Source organism: Poecilia formosa, unplaced genomic scaffold, assembly GCF_000485575.1.
Source record: "Poecilia formosa unplaced genomic scaffold, Poecilia_formosa-5.1.2 Scaffold186, whole genome shotgun sequence".
Taxonomy (NCBI): domain Eukaryota; kingdom Metazoa; phylum Chordata; class Actinopteri; order Cyprinodontiformes; family Poeciliidae; genus Poecilia; species Poecilia formosa.
In genome coordinates this window covers 813993-837658 of record NW_006800125.1, presented here as the reverse complement: position 1 = coordinate 837658, position 23666 = coordinate 813993, and the positions used below count along the sequence as shown (strand labels likewise).

At 38.4% G+C, this 23666-nt stretch overlaps 4 protein-coding genes across 6 annotated transcripts in view; 2 read left to right on the top strand and 2 right to left on the bottom strand.

Annotated features, from left to right (window-relative positions):
- dip2bb (disco-interacting protein 2 homolog Bb) overlaps positions 1 to 10217 on the top strand; it is a 46475-nt gene extending 36258 nt beyond the window's left edge. Inside the window, 15 exon segments of the mRNA XM_016678584.1 lie at positions 643 to 755; positions 1923 to 2003; positions 2108 to 2231; positions 2335 to 2456; positions 2861 to 2972; positions 3425 to 3534; positions 4260 to 4390; positions 4487 to 4655; positions 4737 to 4907; positions 5208 to 5269; positions 6922 to 6979; positions 7076 to 7150; positions 7252 to 7426; positions 8053 to 8176; positions 8352 to 10217. Of these exon segments, the coding sequence (XP_016534070.1) occupies positions 643 to 755; positions 1923 to 2003; positions 2108 to 2231; positions 2335 to 2456; positions 2861 to 2972; positions 3425 to 3534; positions 4260 to 4390; positions 4487 to 4655; positions 4737 to 4907; positions 5208 to 5269; positions 6922 to 6979; positions 7076 to 7150; positions 7252 to 7426; positions 8053 to 8176; positions 8352 to 8604 (1880 nt within the window). The 3' untranslated portion in view covers positions 8605 to 10217.
- Positions 10218 to 11958: 1741 nt separating this feature from the next.
- Positions 11959 to 18370, top strand: atf1 (activating transcription factor 1). 2 transcript variants are annotated; one of them, XM_007566081.2, is made up of 8 exons: positions 11959 to 12830; positions 13617 to 13720; positions 15089 to 15211; positions 15604 to 15701; positions 15782 to 15915; positions 16169 to 16351; positions 16750 to 16903; positions 17507 to 18370. In XM_007566081.2, exons 2-8 carry the CDS (start codon positions 13622 to 13624, stop codon positions 17649 to 17651), a joined length of 936 nt encoding a protein of 311 aa, XP_007566143.1. In that variant the 5' UTR covers positions 11959 to 12830; positions 13617 to 13621; the 3' UTR covers positions 17652 to 18370. The 2 variants fall into 2 exon arrangements, with proteins under 2 accessions (XP_007566143.1, XP_007566144.1); XM_007566082.2 differs by lacking the exon at positions 13617 to 13720 and having other exon boundaries at positions 11960 to 12830.
- Positions 17876 to 23666, bottom strand: part of LOC103147640 (methyltransferase-like protein 7A) — a 13810-nt gene continuing 8019 nt past the window's right edge. Inside the window, exons 2-3 of one of the 2 annotated variants that reach the window (XM_016678586.1) lie at positions 19942 to 20410; positions 17876 to 18816 (exon numbers count right to left, since the gene is read on the bottom strand). In XM_016678586.1, coding sequence (XP_016534072.1) covers positions 18580 to 18816; positions 19942 to 20349 — 645 coding nt within the window. In that variant the 5' untranslated portion in view covers positions 20350 to 20410 and the 3' untranslated portion in view covers positions 17876 to 18579. Of the gene's footprint in view, positions 18817 to 19941; positions 20593 to 23666 lie in introns of those variants that run through there. The other variant, XM_007566083.2, reaches the window with a different exon arrangement.
- On the bottom strand, positions 20957 to 23334 carry tmt1a.1 (thiol methyltransferase 1A, tandem duplicate 1). Its single transcript, XM_007566078.2, has 2 exons — positions 22756 to 23334; positions 20957 to 21235 (listed from the first exon to the last, which is right to left on the bottom strand). The coding sequence occupies exons 1-2, from the start codon at positions 23248 to 23250 to the stop codon at positions 21002 to 21004; spliced, it is 729 nt and encodes a 242-aa protein (XP_007566140.1). The 5' UTR covers positions 23251 to 23334; the 3' UTR covers positions 20957 to 21001.

Genomic DNA, 23666 nt, shown 5'->3' with positions numbered 1-23666 from the left:
CACAAAGATTAGGATCAGCTTAAATACAACAGTAAAAACATGTTAGAAATTACAATTAAAAGAAGGTATAAATGCACATTATGGTCAATAAACATCTAGTTCCTAACATATTGAAATCATAAAGTGCTAACGTGTATAAATTTGTGTTGAAATAATGTTTTTTTTTTGGTTTTTCCTTTTATTTTGTTTGTTAGATGTAAATCCTGTTACAGTAACTGTGGTGGTATGAAAAGTAAATTAAGATGTATATTGTACTCAGGTGTCAATAAAAAACATCCAGAGTACTTGATTGTAAGGTGCTGGTTAATGATAGTTAACATAATTACTTCACCCTCTGCTGAGAAGGTAAATAATCCAATTGTGAAAGAAATAAAAACAGTTTTTAATCTCAGGGATTATTTTGGCTTCTGTTTCTCCCGAATCATTAAGATGTTATTGTTTAGTACTTGATTTGCAGCAAAGTTGATAAGATTTTCTTTTCCTCTATGTTGACATTTGTATATTTGTGTTGCTCTCCTGCTACATTAAAACAAGAACTGCATTTAGTTCATTAATCATAAGTAACTGTGACTAAAAAGAGAATCTCTTCATGTCAGCGTGCGTTGGGTTTTCGATGCTTACCGATGTCTTCCTCTTTCGTAGTCGGAGTCGGTCCTGCGTCCGTCATGGTGGGGAACCTGGTGGCGGGGAAGCGGATCGCCCAGGCTGTAGGGAGGGATCTGGGCATGATCGAAGACCAGGATCTGGTCCGAAAGGTAGGACTTTAACCCATGTGTCCAACCAAACGCTAGATCCTAATCTATTGAATTACTAACAGCACCTGCCGCTACATAAGCTGCAGGAATGATGATACATTTGATACTCAATATTTGGTGTTAGAGTTATAAAAGTGATGATTGGATACTATCGACTGCCACAGTAGATCCAAAGCCTTGTTTTACAGAAAAAAATCTGGATTCTTCTTTCCTTCTGCTCCGTTTTTTTTTTTTTTTGTTTTTTGTTAAGCTCTGTATGTGGCCCACTGTGATGGTAAGAACTGCAGTCCTCTCTGGCATGACTCCCCACACCCGTGTTTATTCACGTGTTAACCTGTGCTGTGGTGCATGCTTGTTTGAGTTTTATAAGATATGCATCCTCTGATGTTCACTACCTCTCACACCCAAGTGGTTATAAGAGCTGTGTTGACTCAGAGCAGAGTTGGGTAGTAACTAGTTGCATTTACTTGAGTAACTTTTTGGGGGGGGGGGATTTTTACTTTTAGGAGTATTTTTACTCTGCTGGACTTTTTATTTTTACTTATTATGAAGTATTACTACTCTTACACGAGTAAAATCTCTGAATACTCTACCTGCTGTTCTTCACTGAATGAAGGACAAACGTTTTTAAATAAAAGTTAAGCAGATCCAGACACACACTTTCGGTTTTTGTTCAAGCTTCATAAATTTTATATTGAAAGAAATTGAATTGGAAATATTTTCTTTCATCTGACTTTGATTTTTGTAATTATATTATTTATATGAATTAGTTTTCATTTAGTTCCTTGAAATACCAACTTTTTCCACACAACCTTATATTTTGATCTGTTTGATGATGTGATCTACTGATGTTTTGATCTGTTTACCAAATACTTTTTTTTACTCTTGCTTGAGTAATTTCTCGGAGGACACGTTTTATTCTGAGATGAGTAAAATATATTGCAGTGGTTCTGTTCTTACTCGAGTAAAATGTTTGGGTTCTCTACCCACCTCTGACTCAAAGTGAGAGTTATACATTATGTTGGATGTTTGTGTTGGATTATTTGTCGCTGAGCTGTGCAGCCTCTTCGCGCCACTTTATTTTACTCCCATCAGGATTTGCCCTGTGTAATTGTTTGCGCTTCTGTAGATCTGTTGCTGTTCATTAGTTTTCTCACCAAATTGCAGCATCAGTATTTGACTGAAGCTCTTCAGTGGAGGGCCCAGACTGACCCGGACCATGTTCTCTACGTTCTCCTTAATGCAAAGGTACAAAGTTACTCCTGTCCGGCTTTTCCCAACACTGATTTCTGCATTACTCTACGTCACGTGTCTTTATCTCCTCTTCTTTTTTTGTTGTTGTTGTCCTTTAGGGTGTGTCAGTTGGGACAGCGACCTGCGTCCAGCTTCACAAGAGAGCAGAGAAGATAGCAGCTGCCCTTTCTGAGAAAAGCAGCATCAACACCGGGGAGAATGTGGTGCTGCTCTATCCTCCTGGCAAGTTGCCTCTGACTCTGTCTAAAGATTACTTACGATGAGACTTAAATGATTTACATTTTTTTTTTATAACTGTGCGGTTGTCCTCCATGTTTTCGCACAGGGATCGATTTGATCGCGGCCTTCTACGGCTGTCTGTACGCCGGCTGCGTTCCGGTCAACGTCAGGCCTCCGCACCCGCAGAACCTGGCAGCCACTCTGCCGACTGTTCGGATGATCATTGACGTACGTCTGTTTAAAAATGTTTTCGTCACGTTACTTTTAAATAATCATGGTAGCTTTTATGCTGAGAAATAATCAGAAACTTGGAGATATTTAATTTATTTGGATATTTACAATGCTTTGCAAAAAGAAAAGCACTCATACTCTCCAGAGGGCATTAATGACGCCTGGACTGTCGACAAATTTTCACTCGCGTTCATATCGTCGATGTTCTTCGTGTTTAACAGTTGCGTGACCTGTTGAAGGCACATCTTGTTTACAAAACAAATCTATATCAGCAGCAACATCAGCTGAACAATTCAGCATCAGAAAGAGCGATCATGTTGCGTGATGGGTGTTCGTTCCTCATTTAAATTCTGCAGCAGCTTCTGCTTTCCTTATGAATCACACCTGTGTTTTCTTGCCAGGTCAGCAAAGCCGCGTGCATCCTCACCACGCAGAACCTCATGAGGATCCTGCGCTCCAAAGAGGCTGCAGCGTCCGTCAACATCAAAACCTGGCCGACCGTCATTGATACAGGTGATAAAACCCACCGATTCAGTTCAATTTAAACATTTAGGGACCATTCATAACACGTCATCTCCAGGCACTTGTGAAAGAAAAAGTTCATTTCCGTCCAATCACACATATATTCAAATAGACCCGAGTTAACAAACAGTCCAGTAAAGTTCAGTTCATTATTAAAATTGGTTATAGAAATTTTCTATGCACTGAAACCCAGCAGATTTCGTTGACTTAAAGCATTCACTCCTCCTGAACGGGAACGTTGCGACAGCAGACAGTCGCTCACATCGTGTGGTTTCTAACGTTTAATTTTTCATCTCTCTGTACAACAGGATTCTCCAAAGATGAGTTATGAGAGATACATACCCATAAAATGTTATTTAACAAAACATTATTCTGTACTTATTTCTTACTGTCCTACATGCATTTTCTTCCTTTTAAAAGCGTTGCTCTGTTCTTGTTTGCAGACGACCTCCCTCGCCGACGCCCTCCACAGATCTACAAACCTCCCACAGCAGAGATGATCGCTTATCTGGACTTCAGCGTCTCCACGACAGGCATGCTCACTGGCGTCAAGGTGGGAGATCCTGCTTTTTGCATGTCTCTAGTAAAATTCATTTCTAAAATATAACAGTCAGATTATCAAACTGTTACCATAATATATATATATATATATATATATATATATATATATAACAACTGTAAAATGTAATTATTCATACAATATGGACTGCAATCGCACTGAATAGGCTCAAAATGACTCTATCTCGACATAATCATGAAATAAAATTGTTATCACGACGAGACAGGATTGAGATCTAATGTGAATTTTCTCATCTAGACAGCTGTTTATGTTATTGTGACAAAATAATGAAATGTTATCAGATAATCAGACCCTAAAACTGTATAAAATCATTTGAATTTCTTGCTATCTTGAGATAAAGATGCAATAAACACATTATCACAAAAAGAAAACTGAGACCTCACTTCTGAGTGATAAAATAAAGCCACAAAACCAGGTTAGTAGTTTTATTCTCCTGAGAAAATGACACAATGACACATTACTGAATGCTTTGTCATCTCAAGGTTATGATTAAGTGAAGCAACTTTTGCAACAAAACAAACTTGTCATCATCTTATGTCGTTACAGCAGGCTAATAAAACTTCATTCTGACAATGAAACCAGCGTGAGATCTTTTTCTCTCTACTTAATTAGACAATCAAATGGTGATTGCTCTCCATATTTGAAAAGAAACCAGAAAATAACAGTAGTTAAAAACCTTTTCTGTGCATTCATCACAGATCTCTCACGCAGCAGTCAGTGCCCTTTGTCGCTCCATAAAGCTGCAGTGTGAGCTTTACTCTTCTCGCCAAATTGCCATCTGTCTGGATCCTTACTGCGGTCTGGGCTTCGTCTTGTGGTGCCTTGCAAGGTGCAGTGAGCCATCGCCTCCTTTACGTTATGCTTGTGTCTGCGCTGGTTTTCCTCAGCTCTTCATCATCATTTTTTTTTTTACTTTAACCTTCAGTGTTTACTCTGGCCACCAGTCTATCCTGATCCCTCCTTTTGAGCTGGAGAGCAGCGTGTCTCTGTGGCTGAGCACGCTCAGTCAGTACCGCATCAGGGACACTTTCTGCTCCTACTCCGTCATGGAGCTGTGCACTAAAGGGCTGGGCACTCAGACCGACTTACTGAAGGTGAGGGCCTGCGCACAACACACAATCAGGGTTTGTGGCGAACAAACTTGGATATGATTGTCGCGTCTGGTTGTGCTCAAGGCCCGCGGGGTGAACCTGTCGTGCGTGCGGAGCTGCGTCGTGATAGCGGAGGAGCGTCCTCGTCTTGTCCTCTCGCAGTCCTTCTCCAAGCTGTTTAAGGACGTGGGGCTGTCGTCCAGGGCGGTCAGCACAGCTTTTGGCTCCAGAGTTAACCTTGCTATCTGCCTGCAGGTAAACCAAACATCAGCACTTGTTCTGTCTTAGTTTGATTGACGTACCTCCTCTGGTCTGAACAATTGTAAAACAGAAAAAGAAACCAGGGTTCGTAATATTTGTATTTTCACTGTTTAAAATATGCTAACCCAGGACGGGTTGGCACTGTCCCTTTAGCTCAAGCCAAGTTGCCTGCCAGTTTCTTTATGTAGATTTTTTTTTTTTTTTTTGCACATTTTATATTTGCGGTGAAATAATTCAATATGGATTTTCAACATTAAAAGTGTGAACCTGTCTGACGTTTTGTGCGTGCCACAGGGAACCACAGGCCCTGATCCCTGCACGGTGTATGTGGACATGAAGTCTTTACGTCATGACAGGTAGGAGCACAGGAGGCTCGTTTTTAACTAAAACAGCATGATTAAATAAACCACTCAACGCTTTTAAGCTTCAAAACTGAGCTTTGGCAATATGAAATAAGTTAGAAATGTTACTCTTTTTTTTTCCGCAAAACGTTTTAAACTGTGATTCTATTTCTGTTATGAGCATAATGCATTTACCCTGAGTTTTGAATAAAATACACAAAAATAATAAAGATCAAATTCCTGATTGCTTTTCCTCTTAATGATGTCTTTAAATTTGATGCCGTTAACCGCAGCAGCTCAAAACCTCTTTATCTACTAGGCTCTGTATTATCTGTTCTCAGCATCCTTTAAACGTCCTTTAAACGTTTTAGATTATTTTTTTTTGTCTATTCCTGATTATTATAAAAGCTCAGGTACTTGACATTCTCATTCATCTTTTAATGCGTTCTCTGTTTTAAAAACATGCCACATTTCTTTCTTTAAGTCGTTTACTACGCCTTAAACAGGATGCAAATTGTGATTTTTACGTTGTCTCTTTGAAGTATTTAATATTCTTCCGTGATAAAGACGCGATATGGATGACAGCATATGTTGGTGTAAAAGCTGTGTCATCCAGCATTAACAGAGCCTCTGCAGACAGGCGAGCTACTCATACCATCTGTCTGAACTTGTCCAACACCGTCACAATTTTTAGACTCTGGGATTTTGTTCTGGTAATGCGCCAGATGGTTCCTCGCCTCGTCAGTTCAAAGGATGCAGGGATTTCAAAATCTGAGCCGTTTGGATACGGAACGGTTTTCCACTTCACCTTACCGAACTTTACAGCTCAGTCCGGTTCAGGTTTTTGATATTTGTTATTTGTTTGTAGCATAAAACCAGTTTTACTTTTAATTCACAAGGAGCGATCTTATTTTGTTCCGGTTTTGATGCCAAAAATGTCACAATCGCAACAATTAAATTGTAATAATTATTTATACATGTCATGAAAAAGATCTGTAATTACTTACATGTCCACAGTTTGTTCAATTAGTAAATTAACTGAGGGCAGGTATATTAGGATACTTGTATGCAGTTCTCTAAATCCATTAAAAAAGCAATCATTGGTAACTAATCAAGTATTATTTCATAATACTTAGAAAACCTAATTTGTTATAGTATAATATTTACTCCATTTTCACAGTGCAGTTCCTGCAGCTCACCACGAAACACTTCAACCTGCCACTCTGGCTCGTCAAATAAATAAAAGACTCAACATCTGCACAATAAATCCACTACGGTGTCAGTGGGCTGGGCTTCCTCTGCAGACTCTTTTTCTATCGATTGTTGAATGCGGGCAGGTTTGACGAGCTGCAGCGACATCCGCTCTTTAAAACGGAAAAAGACAGTAAATGGCTCGCACCTCAAGCAAGGTTATAAAAGTCAAAGGGTCGTTCTGCACGTCTGAATTCTCTCGAGACATCCGGTGCAGGAACGCCTGCGTCAGTCCCTCCCACTGGCACTGTTGTGGACGTAACCTGCATTATATTTCTGTTGAGCAGACAAATGGGGTGTGGTGTGTGGTCTGCAGTCGTAGCTTGATGATATTTCTGCTTAGTGTCCCTTTTAGGTTTAAGGCTCAGCATTTTTGTAAACGTGTGCCTGACTGTTTATGTTGTTGGGCGTTTCAGAGTGAGGCTGGTGGAGAGAGGAGCACCTCAGAGTCTTCCTCTGATGGAGTCTGGCAAGGTGGGGAAACGTAAAGTGTACTCCACTGTTATAGACCGTCTTGCTAAATTCTCACACAAGAACATGATGATGATATATTGGTGTCGTTTCTTCAAGATCCTGCCAGGCGTCAGGGTGATCATCGTGAACCCAGAGACCAAAGGTCCACTCGGCGATTCTCACCTGGGGGAGGTAAAGTGGTTGAAGTTGCTCGTTTGAGGCGACAGCGTCTTTGTGCCAACATAAAAACACTCCAGGGTTGAGCAAACACAATTTTTGTTTGCCTGCCTCAGATCTGGGTGAACAGCCCTCACAATGCCAGCGGTTACTACACCATCTACGGCGAGGAGAGTCTTCAGGCCAACCACTTCAACACCAAGCTCAGCTTTGGAGACCCGCACACTTTGTGGGCCAGAACTGGATACTTGGGATTCGTGAAGAGGACAGAGCTGCTGGACGCAAGTGGAGGTAAAGAGGCAGACCAAACTCAAACCTAGCTTAAAATAAGTTAGACTGAAATTAGACGATTGGAATTGGTAAGTCTGAATATACAGGGCTTGTGAAAACAGATCATCAGATGATTTAGGTATTTAAAAATGCATAAAAGACTAAATACATTTCAGCACTACTGGTGATAATGCTTACATTTTTTTTTTTACAAATTATTCCACGGAGACGTCACAACAAAGCTTATCAACAGTTATTGACAAAGCTTTCAAACTTTATTCGCACCTCTTGAACTTTTCCACATTTTCTCTCATCATTAGCTGCAAAATAATAGTATAAACTGAAGTATTTTGGGGGCTTTCTGCAACAATTCAACACAAAGTAGTGCATAAGAAAAATTATCCATAATTTTGAATTTTTTTTACAAACAAAAATGCCCTTCCTTCCACTCTGCTCCAGTGTGCCACTTTGTGTTGGTCTATCACATAAAATGCTGATAAGAAACTCGTGACTGTGGAAAGGGTTGAGGCATGCCTTTTGCAAGGCACTACACCATATTCCCTGTGATTACAAAGAGATAAGTTCACTCTTACAGTAACTGAACAAAATTTTTCTTTGCACTCTGCAAATATTTCTTTGTGTCTCAGATCGGCATGACGCTCTATTTGTGGTTGGGTCACTGGATGAGACGCTAGAGCTACGAGGGTTACGCTACCACCCCACCGACATCGAAACATCCGTGTCACGAGCTCACCGGAGTATAGCTGAGAGGTGAGGGTGCCGCCGATGCTTTTCCAATCCTAAAAATCGTTCCCGTTTGTGTTTCCAATTACATTTTGGCGACGTCCCAGCTCATTCCGGGTGGTTCGACGTTATCCCTGTGCCTCTTTCTCTCGCTCTTTAAACCTCACCGACGTAAATCTCTCGTCGCTCTCGTCCCTCGCAGTGCTGTGTTTACATGGACCAACCTGCTGGTGGTGGTGTCGGAGCTGTGCGGCTCGGAGCAGGACGCGCTGGACCTCGTGCCCCTCATCACAAACGTGGTGCTGGAGGAGCACCACCTCATCGTGGGCGTGGTGGTGATCGTCGACCCGGGCGTCATACCCATCAACTCCAGGGGCGAGAAGCAGCGGATGCACCTGCGTGACTCGTTCCTCGCCGACCAGCTGGATCCCATCTACGTTGCGTACAACATGTGAGGAGCTTGTGGCCATCCGATGGGTGCGATCTCTGGATCCGTCTTCTGCGGCGTCGCGGGCTCGATGGAGTGTGTGTGTGTGTGTGTGTGTGTGTGTGTGTGTCCGTGTGTGTGTGTGTGGAGAGCAGAAAAGCATGAAGCACGTGTACAGACACGCAGCCACGTGTGACACCAGCATATCTACACCACTGCATGTCTGTGTTTGGGGTTGAACACTGTGTTTTTTCTATGAACATAAAATCATGCAGACAAGGCAGTGAACGTACCGTAAGATGAAAGGCAAAGCAAAGCCTCTGATGCACTTTTTTTCTGTGTAGAAATGACAAAATAAGACAACAGGTCAATTTTGATAACAAAAACTGTCGTCCTGTCTTGGTGAAAGTCTGTCCCCTTCACGTCCACACAGAGCTACTAATCTCAACACGGCTTGAAGTATTTTTGTACGTGCAACTTTCAAGCAAGCTCACCCCCAAACGCATGTCCCGAGCCCCTTCATTTCATTTCTTAGCAACGTGGATAAGCAAGAGGACAAGCCATGAAGACAGACCTCTGTCTCAGCCAGTGTGCATACTTAGAAATCTGTTCCCCTACTTTTATCGAAACCAAATAGATAATTCCTGCTTTGATATATTTCCTGCCTTACAAAACTTCAGCCATACATTCCTATCTTTAACTTTTAATAAAATTGCTATTAATGGCTTTTAGATTCTTCCTTAACAAGTGGAGCAAAAGTTCTGACAAATATCCAAAAGGGATGATAACAAAACAAGAGCCCGTACTCTGTACTGTAACAAAAAAAAAAAAGGGTATCTTTGTATTTTCGATACTGTATGTCACTGTATAGATATTTTTATTTGTATAAATGTATAATTGTTTTGTTCACCTCTCTCAGCTGCTCCTCTCTGAATAAGTAACTGAGCTGGGAGGCTGTAACAGTAGCAGGAAGAAGATTGTAAATAGGATCTAACAGTTAAAAGTACTTTTGTTTGGGGATATTAGCTATATATGGGATTATTAAAGATAAATAACTTTAAATCATTATGTATCGGTATGGATATAACGTTGCACTTTTTGAAGAAACAAAAAAGAAAGATCTATTTTATTATAACAATGAGGCATTATGAGCATATGGTTCAGGAGCACGTTATTCTGAGCAGAATAATCCAACGTTTACTGGGAGGGCTATCACTGTTAATGCAGGAACTTTCCCCCGTTAGTGTCTGTAAGGAAGGCTGCACAACTAATAATATGACTGTTTTCAGGCGGACGGGTTACTTTGTGGAAAAAAAAAAAGAAGTATAAAAAATTATGTCCACTTACATCCATGGCCACCACTCTGCCAAACAGTTGTTTAAAACATTATGGAGCGATAAGTTCAAACCAGGTTCCTCTCGGCATTCAAAAGCTCAAACTTTTTTCTTTTTTTTTTTTTTTAATGTGTTTGTGCAACTTTTTGTATATAATTATTTTGAATTCTCAAAGCAATGTTGTTTGTACTGTAACAGGCAGAAAATAGTCAACATGTGTCATAAATTATTTTCTGCATCGTCACTGGAATATTTAAGCACTTGTGAATGCAGCTGCAGGCTGAGCCACACGCCATCCAGAGGAAAATAAAAACACCTGACGGAGATGAGCACAAAAGTACTGCATCTCATCAAAATGTTCTGTTCAGAAGTTTACATCCGCTCATGGTGAGGTGTGAGCGTCATGTTAATTTGGGGTTTGTTAAGTGATTGTACCACAAAGAGCTTTAATGACTTAATAAGCCAGAACTGAGTGCACAAGTATGAACTCTCCCGTAACTACACGGGATCAAAGTAATAAGATAAGCTTATATATACTCATACAGCCCCAATCTATAAAAATACAAACTTGTGCATCCGTGTTTGTTTTTGTATAATCATTTAACCCCCAAAAGAGAACAGCTGACATCGAATTATTTCTAAAAATTTATACACAAGATAAGTGTGTGTACACGTTTGACCAGCAATCATGCTCTTCCCTTGTGCTTTATCATTTAAAGACTCTACATAATGACTTGCACAATGTTTCAGTGATGAAACCTTTGTTTCAGCCCAGAATTTTTTCTAATTCTTAATTTTTTTTTCTGGCTTTGCCGTTGCCCCATTTTACCATTTAAACAAATCTAGCCCAATTTTGGAGAGATTTGCAAACCTCAACAGTAATCACAAACATCAAAATAATGCACTTTGCACTGTTTAATAGTTTTTGCCCCATCCTGCTTCACATGACACAGTGCCCCATTTTAACAACATCGGGTCCAACAGTGCTTCATCTTAGCTTTAACCCTTTGTTTCATAGTTGCAGCAGAATGTTGGCACGACTCGGCCACGAAGGGACTGGCTCGAGGTACATCTTATTTTTGACATAGTAGAAGAGATAAACAGGTATGAAACTGTAACTTCAGGGAGTAAAACTGGTAAAACAGGACTGGACCTGGTGATCCAACAAGCATGAAAGAGCGGGATCCATAAACTGGATATTTGACAAAAATGAGTCTCTGCAAATTATCAGAGATCTGAAGCGACAACCAGAATCCATCTACCTGCTTTGCTGGGAAGTCTACAAGGGCTTCTTCTGGTTCTTACTCTTTTGTTTTTTTTTTCCAACTTCAGATTTCTTACACTATGCAATCCTAATGATGGTGCAATTTAATTTCAAAGCTTGCACAATATGGAAAAATAAACATGATGCTAATTTTTTAAAGACTAAGAAGAACTGATCAGTTTTACCCAGTAGTGTACTTAAGATTGCATTCATCTCTACTGAGTTGTCAATATTTTGTGTATGCACTCTGACTATGTTGTATATTAATTACTCTGTGAAATCTATATTTGCTTCAAGAGGGCGTAATCCACTGTCTATGGAGGTGTTTTAACTCAATATGTTAAATATTAAGTGGTACACCCTTTACCATTTTGCTTTCTACCATTTTGGTTTGTTGTACTTTGTTTTATACTTAATGTATAAGTAATGCAGAATAAACCGAAACATTTAATCATACAATGTGCCTCAATATTTCTGTACTTATCGTAGTGCACAGAGAATGACAGGAACTGAAATGTTAGACTTTACATTATTTGAAAAATAGTCTCTTTTGTTGTTGTTGTTGAGATTATTTTTTTTAAGTTCATTTGTTGTGTTGTGTTATATGATATTCCATGTTTCTGCAGTGATTATAAAAAGAATTTGAAACCACATACCATGTTGGAAACCTATACAGTTCCTGGTAAAATAGGGACAAGAACTTCAAATTGTATCATAATTTATTCATAATCTACATGATACATAAAGCAACATGTGCTCACTCAGCAGTACAAATGTACTTTCAGATGCAGAGTATGCATAAAAAGTGCAAATCCAAGAAACAACCTATGCATTTATTTAAAAAAAAGAATTCAAAACATTAGAAAATACCAGAAAATCATGCTACAAAAAGTTATAACTATAGATGTTGTGCCCCAGAAAATGTCATGTTCAAAATTCAGTCAAGATTTGCCACCATTAAAAAAGTGGCAGAAGCTTCACTTTAAAAAAGATGGTAATATAAAAGAATAAGGAAAGACTGTAATTAGTAATGTCTTTATTATATTACTTTTATTTAGAGATGATAATTTGAGTGAACTCCCCATTACAATTTTGGAGGTATTTAAAAAAAAAAAAAAAGCTATTAAAGCACAGATTAATATCTCTGACGTAATACAGGTTTAGTGGGGAGCAGGATTTAAGTAATAAGATCATAATCCATTGAATTATTGCACAACAGTAGTATTATTACACAAGTGCGAGTATATTTGTTGAAACCTTACATATTTTGAATAATAAAATGTCTCCATATGTTTTTTACAACTACAAGTACAGAATTACGATATGCAATAATATTTTATTCTACTGTAATATTGTTTTATTGTACAACTCCAGCAAACTCCAACTTTGTGGCACGGCACGCTCAAACTTTTTCCTCCAATCACAAAGCTCAAAGGAATAATTACGTAATCCTTTCTGTACTCATAAGCCCCGCCCATTTCCTTTGAGGGGGGAGAAAAGTGGTCAGCTATTTTTTTTTAAGCTGACATCTTCGTGTTTTTAGCTGTTAGCCGTTACTGCTAAGTAAATTTACAGGTTCCTACCGAAATAAAAGTCTTTACACCAATTGCCCGAGCTTCACGCTGTGAACAAGAACAGTCCCACTTCATTGAGAAGGTAAATTATCCAGCTGGCTGAGCGGTACTTTTTGTACTCGTCTGTCTGTCTGCTCCGCTCTGGCCGTAATGGCGGCTCGTCGCTTCGTCAACGGCTCGCCGTTCTACGAAAAGGGAAGGTGTAGTTAGCTTAATGGCTCCTCGTATCGCTGACGTCTTTTGACGCGATAAGTTGCGTGCCAGTGACAGAGTTACATATATTTGCTCACTCAGACAAAAAGCTCATCCGTGCCGTATACCAGCCTAACGAAACTTGCCAAGCATATAATTCAGAAACGGTTGCTTTTATCGCTCTAAAGTGTATTACATCCGCTTAAGTGGTTAGCCACCGTTAACTAGTAGCTCTAAGATTAGTGAGCTCGAACGTTCTAGAAGTAGAAGCTATATATTTTTAAGTGCTGGAGTTTTTTTCGTTATAAAGTTGTACATTTTGTAGGATTGGGCATCAAATCAATGAGGGTAAAAAGTCAACAGTATTGACTCCAGATCCCTGCAGTGTTTCGTAACTCGATATTAACGTTACTTGCATTGCCAAATTTGAGTCAACCAAAGAGGAAGTCGTATTCTGGTTGACTTAATTTTCATTTATTTAAGATCATAATTGATCTGAAACAAAAAGTTACAAGAAGGAGGTTTTTAGTGGTTGCGCATATTTTAAACGTTTATTTAGGCGCAATCAGTCGGACCATGCGGCTTGGTGTTTTCAGCAAAGGGAACGGCGCGGCACAACAGCTGTTGTTATATTAGAGTTGCTGTGAGTCAGTAATATTGATTTATTTTTTCTCAGTTACTATGGAAGAAGTACAGCAGGGCAGCAATGGCACTGAGTCACAGACTGCAACCATTCCCACTACCATCACAGCCTCTCAGTTCTCACAGATAGCGCAGCAGGTAACTAATATATGCCTTGAAAAAGAAAACCTGCCATTCTGTGGAGCTTTACAAGCAGTTTACGACTTTAAACTGTGGTTGGTACTCGGCTTATAATTTAGTACTAATCAAATTCAAAATGACATAGAACCTGACCAAGTTGCTGCCTTTTTGTCTAAATATGTTTTAAAGTTATATGATGACAGCATAAAATCCCTCATCATTATGAAAATAATGAAACCATTTTGTATGAAAAAAAGTTGATATCTGTAATAATTTTTAATTGAAAAGCTACAGATCAAAGATTTTACACAGAAAACTAATATAACATTAGTTTGCAGCGCTTGATTTTATTTATATTTGTATATTTCCACTAAAAATTTTTCAGTGTGAAAACTAACATTGAGTTTGAGTTTTTGCAAATTGAGTGCCAAAAAAAATCCCACAAAGTCCCACAAAATGTATCAATACTGTTTGTAATTATTTAAATGTTTCTTCAAATGTAAAAATGAATGCATTAAAAGTTATTTAAATATATTGATTTGTTGAATACATATTTATATATTTAATTCAAGTATAATGTCACTATGTGTTTAAAGTAGTAGAATTATTTTTGTAAATAACTTTTTTTACTTGGGTATTTCGTGTGCTGAACTATACATGAAATAATTTAAGCTACAGTGAATTAAGTGCACACTGACATTTGATTGATTTAATTAACAAGGACAATGAGTCAATTTTAAATCAATTAAATTGACAAGAACATCCTTGGTCCACCCCATTGATTTCTATGGATACAACTGAGAGACTAAAATAAATTCAACATGTGCAATCAATAAAATGAATAGTTTATTCAGTAATAATGATGCATTTACATTATCAATATATTTGTTTTTAATTTAAAAAAAAGTAATCTATTTGGATTATTTCTTGCTGATTTAAAAACAATATTGTTATTAAATTGGGTCACTTTTGAAGCTCTAATTCTACAGACTCTTTACAAATATAAATGATGTATTCATAGAAACGCTTCATGGTAAAGAATGGTGCTAAAGTAGAAAGTGTTGTTGCTGTCTTTCCAAGTTAAGTTTTCTAATGTCTCTGAAGTATGTAAAATAACATGTATTACATTTTTATGATAAGAACATTGCATTTATGACTCTTAGCTTAAAATCATTTTTAATGTGTAAGTTAAAGCAAAAAAAATAAATAAATAAATCACTTAAAACCTAAGTGTAAATGAGATTACATGTTGTAGTAGTCTCATTTACATGTGGTTTGTGTGTTTGTTTTTACTTGTTTAGGAAATTCTCTTCAAATAATGTTTTATGTTTTATATGGCAAACCATATTTTGTCTGTATTTTTTTTTTCTATTTGAATTTTTCTAGATGTCATTGGGAGGCTCTTCTGTAGCGGTTGTGCAACTGCCTGGGGGTCAGTTTCAGGTTCAGGGAGTGATCCAGTCTGCACAGTCGTCAGTCATTCAGTCCCCTCAGGCACAGAGTGCAACGGTGAGCACAGCTGCTTTTCTTGGCACTCATGTTTTTCATTCTCATTGTTCTAATCTAGACAAGAAAACTGCAAACCGAAATTTATTCCGTCATATATACTGAATGACCATATTTGTTTCTTCTAGACACTAAACCTAGAAGTAAAAAGGGTGTAGTCAAACAGTTGGCAAAAAGATAAGACATGACGTGTGCTTCTTGACTGCTGTCTTTAAATATTCTATTTTTTTTGAGTGATTATTTTAATATGGTCATAGTGAGTGGTTTCCTAGTTTTACAGTACTATAGTACACCTTCTCATTCAAAAGGCACTGTTAAAATAAGATTTTTGTTGATATGTAAGAAGGAATATTGTGTTACTACTTGCTCTTATAACTTCACCTTCTACTGCGAAGGCCCAGGGTAGTGATAGTGACGATTCACAAGACTCCTCAGATAGTGGCACAACAACCCAGAAGACCAGAGAAATACTGGCAAGGCGGCCGTCATACAGGTGAGAAATTGATCAAATTAAATCCCAGATTAAAGCTTTAATGTAATTTGAGAAATCACTCAAATTCTTTTGTCCTGCAGAAAGATCTTCAATGACCTTTCATCTGAGGAAACAACACACATAGAAGGAAAGGATAGCAGCCCAGCATCCACAGGAGTGACAGGTGTTACTGTACAAAGCACACCAATCTACCAGACCAGCTCCGGCCAGTACAGTAAGAACGCCTCCTTCAGCTTAAAGCGAATACATGGACACTAACACCAACATTGGATGTGGGGATGTTTGAAGCTCACTTGATATTTGTATTTAATTTTAGTATTCAGTACTTTTGATTTCTCTAATGGAGTGAAATATGCAAATAAGTACATGTAATGAAATAAGGAATATTGTTTCCTGTCATGTTTTAAAGAATATCTTTTTTGTTGTTGTTGTGCCTTACCACGTTCTATTTTTTTCTTCATAATTAGTTACCATAGGTGCTAATGGCACAATCCAGCTGGCATCTCCAGGGTCTGAAGGCATTCAGGGTCTACAGGCCGTCACTATGGCCAACTCTGGTGGAGCGCAACAAGGAGCTACCATCCTTCAGTATGCCCAGACACCCGATGGCCAGCAGATACTCGTGCCGAGCAACCAAGTAGTAGTACAAGGTGAGCATTTAGCATATTCACCAAATTTTGTTTTGCCAGTATTATTTAGTAGTCTTATTGTGTAATTGAAATGGGGCAACAGGTTAAATATTTCCCAAAAAGTCTTTAAATAGTATTCAGCTACGTATATAACAAATAAAAGCGATTCCAGAAAAAACTCTATTAATCATCTCCCATATGAGAGTTACTGACTCCAAGGGCTATTGGCAAGAAAAATAAAATAAAATAACAGTTTCAAAGTATTTAATGTATAAAAGAAAATAAAAAATGGTTCTTAACATCGAAGGTTCTCTTACAAATCACACATCCAAAGTAAAATATGTTGTGGCGTAGTCACAATATAAAACTTCCAGTCAAATGCTGAAAGTTGTGACAGGATTCATATGACCCGTGTTTAGGTGCCGGAGGAGAGGTGCAAACGTACCAGATTCGGACAGCACCCACATCTGCCTCCCTTTCCCAGACTGTTGTGATGAGCTCTCCTGTTGGACTGTCCCAGACTAAAACTGATGATCCAACACTAAAGAGGGAAATCAGGCTTGCAAAAAACAGGTAAATACACAGTTGAGTTTGGTGGCTCAACTAAAAAGCCCACAGCAGTTTGGACAGAACGAAGTTTTCATTCTGAAAAAAATTGGTTTTGCCAAGGTGGCTTTTGTTTTTTGTTTGGCGGTTTTTTATTGGGGTTTTAACCCTTGTTTTTAAAGGCGGACTTCTTGCCCGTTTTTATTGGTTCGGGTTAGTTTTGGCCTTCGGTTTTTTTTTTGGACCTTTTTAAGTATGGGAACATTTCGTTTCCATTCATAAGACTTTTTCCTGCTTCCATTTTCTAAAGTGAAAAACATCTTTATCTGAATTTTTATGTTGTTGCTGAGCAGGAAAGTCTTTTCAGTAGTCAAGAGATTCGACTGCTGCAGCTACTGCACATGATGTTACCTGGCTTGGAGGGGCCTGAATCAGCTCAGGTCCCTTCTAGACACAGAAAAAAATAAAATCAGCCAAAAAACCTCATTATTAATTCATATTCATTCAGTTGTTTTCTGTGTGAGGTGAATTCACACCATCTTGATGCTATGAGAATTTGTACTTTGAAAAAACAATGCATTCTTTCCATTGTTTTAAAGTTGGAAGTACTGATGGTTTTCCTGGTTTCAGGGAGGCTGCTCGCGAATGTCGGCGGAAGAAAAAGGAATATGTTAAATGCCTGGAAAACCGAGTTGCAGTTCTGGAGAACCAAAACAAAACATTGATTGAAGAACTGAAAACATTAAAGGATCTGTACTGCGTTAAAACTGGATAAACCTTTTCAATCCATATCAAGGCGGTGTGAAATGACACGGCTCTCATTCATTTGGACAAGTCTGGGTTTCTGGGAACACTTCATTTCAGGCTGAAAGCCTCCAGTCTGTTTTTTTTTGTTTTTTTGTTTTTGTTTTTTTTTACTCTGATATAAAGTGACTTTTGGCAGTGAGATTTACTGGACAAATTGGCCAATTTTCCAACTGCTGTTTTTTTAAGCAAAAAAAACAAAAAACAAAAAAAAATCAACAAAAATGCTAACGCTATAACATTTATAGTTGTGTACATTTTTAATACTGGGAGGTTTGAAATTGTGAGCTTTAACGTTGAGTCTCAGTTTCCAAATGTATCCCTTTCCTATTTTCTTGTGTTTTTAAACCTGTTGCTATTGGAGTTAATTGACCAGCATCTGCAGAATTTTGACTGTATAAATATCACAAAGATGCATTTTCTTTTAATTATGTGAACCAGCAATTCCCCTCTTTTCCCTTTTTAAAAAGATGTTACAACTGTCATTCCTTATATTTGTGCAATGGAGTATAAAGGGTATCAGAAATATTAAATGTGGTTTGGTTGTTACTTGGCAGTTACTTTGACAATCAGGGAAAAAAGCACAGAGTCCAGGTAATATTTATTTGTACATCTTGGGAGGAGTGAGAAAGAACAAACAGTATATGAAATGTTGCTGATTCGGTGAGTAAATAAATATATTTTCTCTCAGTATAATGTGTGGCTGTTTGTTGCATTTGTTGTGCATGAAAATGTTGGTATTTTTGCTCCTTAAAATTTGATCTGTTGCTATGAGTGTTTATTCTATTGATTTAAAAAATGTTTCACCATTTGGTCTAAATTTAAAAAGATAATTTATTTGAAAAGAAGGAAATTAATAAATAAGTCTTTAACTAACTAGAAACAACAAACAACATATTTCATTTAATCGAATATCCCATGATGTGTGGCCTAATCATTAAAGAAACCTCCGGAGCCTCTATGTGTTTTAGGTGAAGCTCAGCAAAGCCAGCTGCCTCCAGGTCTTTCCATGTTGCTCTGGTAACCATGCAGCCATCTCCAAGGAGGCACCACAGAGGCTCAAACACATACTGACAGAAGTGTGTCCACGTGGACGGATCAGACACAACATGCTCCAGAAAATACAAGGCTCCTCCCTGAAAGAGAAAACCAACAACAGGTGGGGTTTCTGAGCGTTCGGGTTTGCTCCAGTACAGACCACACAGCCTTCTGGTTCTGACTGGTCAAATCTGCAGTGAGGCTTTCAGCAGTTTAGCCTGAACTCAATCATCACAGGGATCTAAAGTAAAGGGAAAATTGTTTAAAGCCTGCACTAGTCGTGTATTTGCTTTTGCATCATACTTGCCTTAGTTTACTACTACTTCAAGGCATCCCTGATTTTCTATGAAATGTATTTTCCAACAAGGAGCTAAACTAGCACAGAGGTCTAGACTGCCTTGATAAGAAAACGTGTTGTGTTGGAATTTGAACCAATGAAATGCAATATTAGCACAGTGAAGTCCTGCTGGGTTGAGTCATCTTACTCTTTAGAACTATACACATACATGAAAAGAACAATTTTAAAAATGCACGATTAAATGTGCATAATTAACTAGATTATTTTTAGGTAATGCAATGTCAGCATTTAATCTGTAAGGTGGTGCTTAAGAAATAAATGGTGACTTGCAAATTACACTACACACATAAAGATAAACTTTACATGTTCCTTTGCAGATATATACAAAGTTTACCTATTTCTCACTGAGAATAGCTCAACCTCAGACAGATTTGATGTAAATAATTGGATTTAGAGCTGGACTTTGGGCCAGTTTAGCACATGAATATTCTCATTATATTGCAGCTCTGGTTAGATGTTCAAGCCGTTGTTCTGCTTGGAAGGTGAACCTCAGCTGCGGTCTTAAATCTTTTCCAGTCTCCAGCAGGCTTTCTTCTCGGATTACCCTGGTTAGCTCCAAACAGTTTACTCTGAAGTCTGACCAGCCTCCCTAAAACATAATGGTACTGCTGCCACCACTATGTTTCACCATAGGGATGGATGGTGTGTTAGTTATCCACTCACGTAGCATTTTGAAATAGGACTTAAGGTCATTTTGTTATCATCTGACTAGAGTACTTTAATCTACATGTGTTCTGTCTCATCCATACATGGTAAGCAGCAAACATGCCATATTGTGTCTTTCTTTCAACAATAGCTACATATCTGCAATCTTTCCAAAGGCCAGATTTGCAAAGTGCAAATTTAGCAGCGATATAAAACTCACATTCCTGAGAATGCGTCGGGCCTCCTGCAGGACCCTTTCCACGTTGTTCACGGAGCACAGCACCAACGTGCAGACCACGACGTCCACCGATTCGTCCTCAACTTCTCTCATGTCCTCACCAGAGAGAACTAACATCTCGTCATAAGTCAGGTGCTTGTTTGCCTCCATGCTCATACGCAGGTACGGCTCCATGTGCGGATTGGGGTCAGTGCAGATCACCGTGCAGCCATAGGGGTAAAACCTGAAGTTTGCTCCACTGCCACAGCCGATTTCCAGCAACCGAAGCGTCCCGTCAGCGTTTGCGAACCTTCCAAGGTTCCGAAACAGTTCTCTCTTCAGCTTGTGGGTTTTATCGTTGTATGAAAATGTTACGTTGTAGGCGAGGAAGGGGAACACTCGTTTGTACATACCACGCAGGCCAATAAACTGCAGTAGATAAAAAGGACTGCTGAATGCGAAACAAAGTAGTCTGCAAAATTTCATAAAACAAGGCTGCATATTTCCTTGAAAAACGGTTTAAGCGCAACAACGGCCGAAAAGACTAAAGCAGATCAAAAGATTAAACTGTACTCATCTCTTTTTTCACCACTAGATGGCGACAAAGGACAACAGTGCAGTAGTTTCTCCTATTTTCCTTCTTTTTGCAACCAATGAGGACTTGAGCTAACTTTGTGTGACCCAAGCTCAGTCCAGGAATAAATTATTCAGCAACCATTTTACATTTTTCAACAATCTTTTAATCTTAGTTGAAAAGATTAAAAGATGTAATTAATTAATTACATGGTACCTATTGATAAGTGGCTTCACAGATGAGTAATGGCACAGCAATGTATGTGCATTTCAATTACATGTGTAAACAGTAATATAAACATTAGTATTGCATGCTGTCTTTAAACGGGTATAATCTTTACAAAATACATTTTCTTGAATACAAAAATTAAAATTAAGTGCTCTTTTCTCCTAGTAATCATCCCACACAAGCAATAGGCACAATACAAAGCTTGGCATATTCATATACTGGTAGTCATAATGACATTTTATAAAAGTTATTACTAGGATCTTATTTCACTGCATAGCCTATTATGTGCGGATTGATCATAAACATAAGTTGTGCTTGAACGTGTCTGAGTTTGAGCTCAGAAAATCCAGCTTCCTCCAAGTATTTCCAGGTTGCCCGAGTGGCCTCGCACCCGTCCCCAAAGTAGTACCACGCAGGCTGGAGGACGTGCTGGAAGAAGTGCACCCATGTTGAGGGGTCTGCCACCACATGCTCCATGAAGAAGAAGGCACCTCCCTGAGAGACAAAGATTTAATATTTGTAAGCATTACAAAGCTTATTACAGCTTAAGTCAAATCAATTGTACCACTTCAATATTTATTTTTTTAAATCTTTGTGGCAGAAACTGGTTTGGTTCATTATGTCACGGGGAACTTTATACATTTACTACAAAGCTAAACTTTAAACCATGCAAAATGCTAAACTTGGATAATTGGATCTGATGATAAACATTTTTACTGCTTAAATATTTACAAATATGTACAAGTTTTAGGTCAAATTGTTTTATATTTCAACAGGTGGAAATGAATGGCTTTATTTCTGCTCTACAAGCTTGACACAGCATATTTACATAGTCTAGTCCTATTTGTCAGCACTGATTAGCTAAGCAGTGGTTTTCCATAACAAGATGTACCAAGGTTTTAAAAAGTTAAAATTTAAAAACTGCTACAATTTCTGGCCTTAGCTTTCCTTTGTTTTCTTCTTTTAACAACATACCAGGGAACTTAACAATATAACAGCAGTTTTCTTAATCTGTATGAAGCAAAGATTAACAAACCACTCCCCTTCCTCCACCATTTGCAGTGGCTCATAGCTAACCATGTTCCTAGCATACAGAGATGGCAAATTGTGATTTGGAAGTGATGATTTGAAATAGGAACAGGTTGGTAGGAGAGTAACACAACTTGGTTGAGTGTGTGTGATTAAAATGTAACAATAGTGAGCCACTTAAAAATATTTTTGCAATTATTAAACTGTAAATTATTCTAAAGTATGATTTAAATAACAGAAGAAGATGACATTCTACATTATTGATAAAACATAACTAAAGCTAAAAAACATAGAAAAACATAAACATAGCTAAAACATAACACCCATAGGACCCCAGACACTAAACAACAACGCTCTTTCCCTGTTCTGTTTTTCCTAATCCTTTTGTTTCTCTCCAAAGTTTTAATATGCTCCGTCTGAGAAGCATTAATTTCTCTGCCAAAAAAATAAATAAATTAGTTTAAGGCGTGTTCTCATGGCTTTACATTTGAAAGCCAGTTCCTGTGCAACAGGTTACATCACTGAAACCTGGTGTTTCCAGTTCAGGCAATGGGAGGGAATAAGAGACCCTGATAAGAAAAAAATATATTTGCAGCTCAGCAAAATCTATAACTAGTTAATAACAGCAGGGTGGGTTAACAACTGTTTACCTTTGGTTACTGTTTAGTTAAAGACTGGGGGAAAAAATAAACTTTCAACATATAGTTACAGTTTCTTAACGTTTTTATTCCATGATTTTATTCATTTATACTAATGAAAACTAAGACCCTAAGTTTTAATATGCCACCACACCTTACAAATTATTCTCTGTAAGCCCATCTGATCTTCAGCCCATCATCCAGGTTAATAGTTACATGACATTGCACAAGGACTAAGAAGCTGAGCAGAAATTATAGAACCTGTTTCTTAACAATGTGGCTGGATTTCCCTCTTGTTTGGTTGGTTTTGAACTACTGAAACATTCGCCCAGTTCAAAAACCTCTTACTGGTCTCAGTATGCGGTGCGCCTCTCTCAGGGTTTGCGGGACATCTTCGACCGAGCACAGCACCAGGGTGCACACAACAACGTCCACCGATTCGTCCTCTACTGACGCCATGTCTTCCCCCGAGGCCACCACGAATTGGTCGTAGGTGAGGTGGTCGTTCTGCTTCATGCTTTTGTCCAGATATTTCTTGAAGTGTGGGTTCGGATCGGTGCAGATCACCTTGCAGCCAGGCGGGTAAAACTCAAAATTTGCCCCAGTGCCGCAGCCTATTTCCAGAAGTGTGAGCTTTTTGCCAGGCTTGGCGAACTCTGACAGACTGCGAAACAACTCCGCTTTCTTATCGTGCATTTTCTTGTTGTAGTTTATCGATATGCGTTGCAGAAAAATGGGAAAGACGCGTTTATAACCTTCGTACAGACCGACTGCTTTGATTATATGCATCGGAATACACAAAGCGTTCACCACCAGGGTCCAAAACCTCATTGCAAGACTCATCTTGGCTCACGATCCAGTCCACCAGGCGCACCGTGCGGAACCAGCGACTGAGTTAAATACAAGCCGTCAAAGTGAAACAGGCAAGGGGCAGCGTGACGTCCGGTGCGGATTTTCAGAATAAAAGTTGTCAAGTGCGCATATGGGGGCTTGATTTGAAGGGAAGTGAAGTATTTGAAAAGCTCGCATATTTGTTTCGTTATGTGACCTCTGTTTAAACCTTTAGTAAAACGTTTAATGTAAACAGTTTACAGTTGCATAATTTACATCGGGCACACAGAGGACTTTAGTGAGTTGTTGACAAACAATTTTAAGTTGATTTTGCGTTTTTAGTTTATTTTCCTAATACGTGTTGTCTTAAACTGGTTTATATTAATATTAATAATATTAATAATACTATTATATAATAATATTATTAT

What these genes read in the sequence shown, in the direction of transcription:
- atf1 (XM_007566081.2), top strand. Translation starts at nt 13,622, where the DNA reads ATGGAAGAAGTACAGCAGGGCAGCAATGGCACTGAGTCACAGACTGCA. An exon ending in TCTCACAGATAGCGCAGCAG is followed by an intron (nt 13,721 to 15,088) that starts GTAACTAATATA and finishes GAATTTTTCTAG; the next exon opens with ATGTCATTGGGAGGCTCTTC. An exon ending in ATCAGGCTTGCAAAAAACAG is followed by an intron (nt 16,904 to 17,506) that starts GTAAATACACAG and finishes TCCTGGTTTCAG; the next exon opens with GGAGGCTGCTCGCGAATGTC.
- tmt1a.1 (XM_007566078.2), bottom strand. Translation starts at nt 23,250, where the DNA reads ATGAGTCTTGCAATGAGGTTTTGGACCCTGGTGGTGAACGCTTTGTGT. An exon ending in CGCACCGCATACTGAGACCA is followed by an intron (nt 21,236 to 22,755) that starts GTAAGAGGTTTT and finishes TTTGTCTCTCAG; the next exon opens with GGAGGTGCCTTCTTCTTCAT.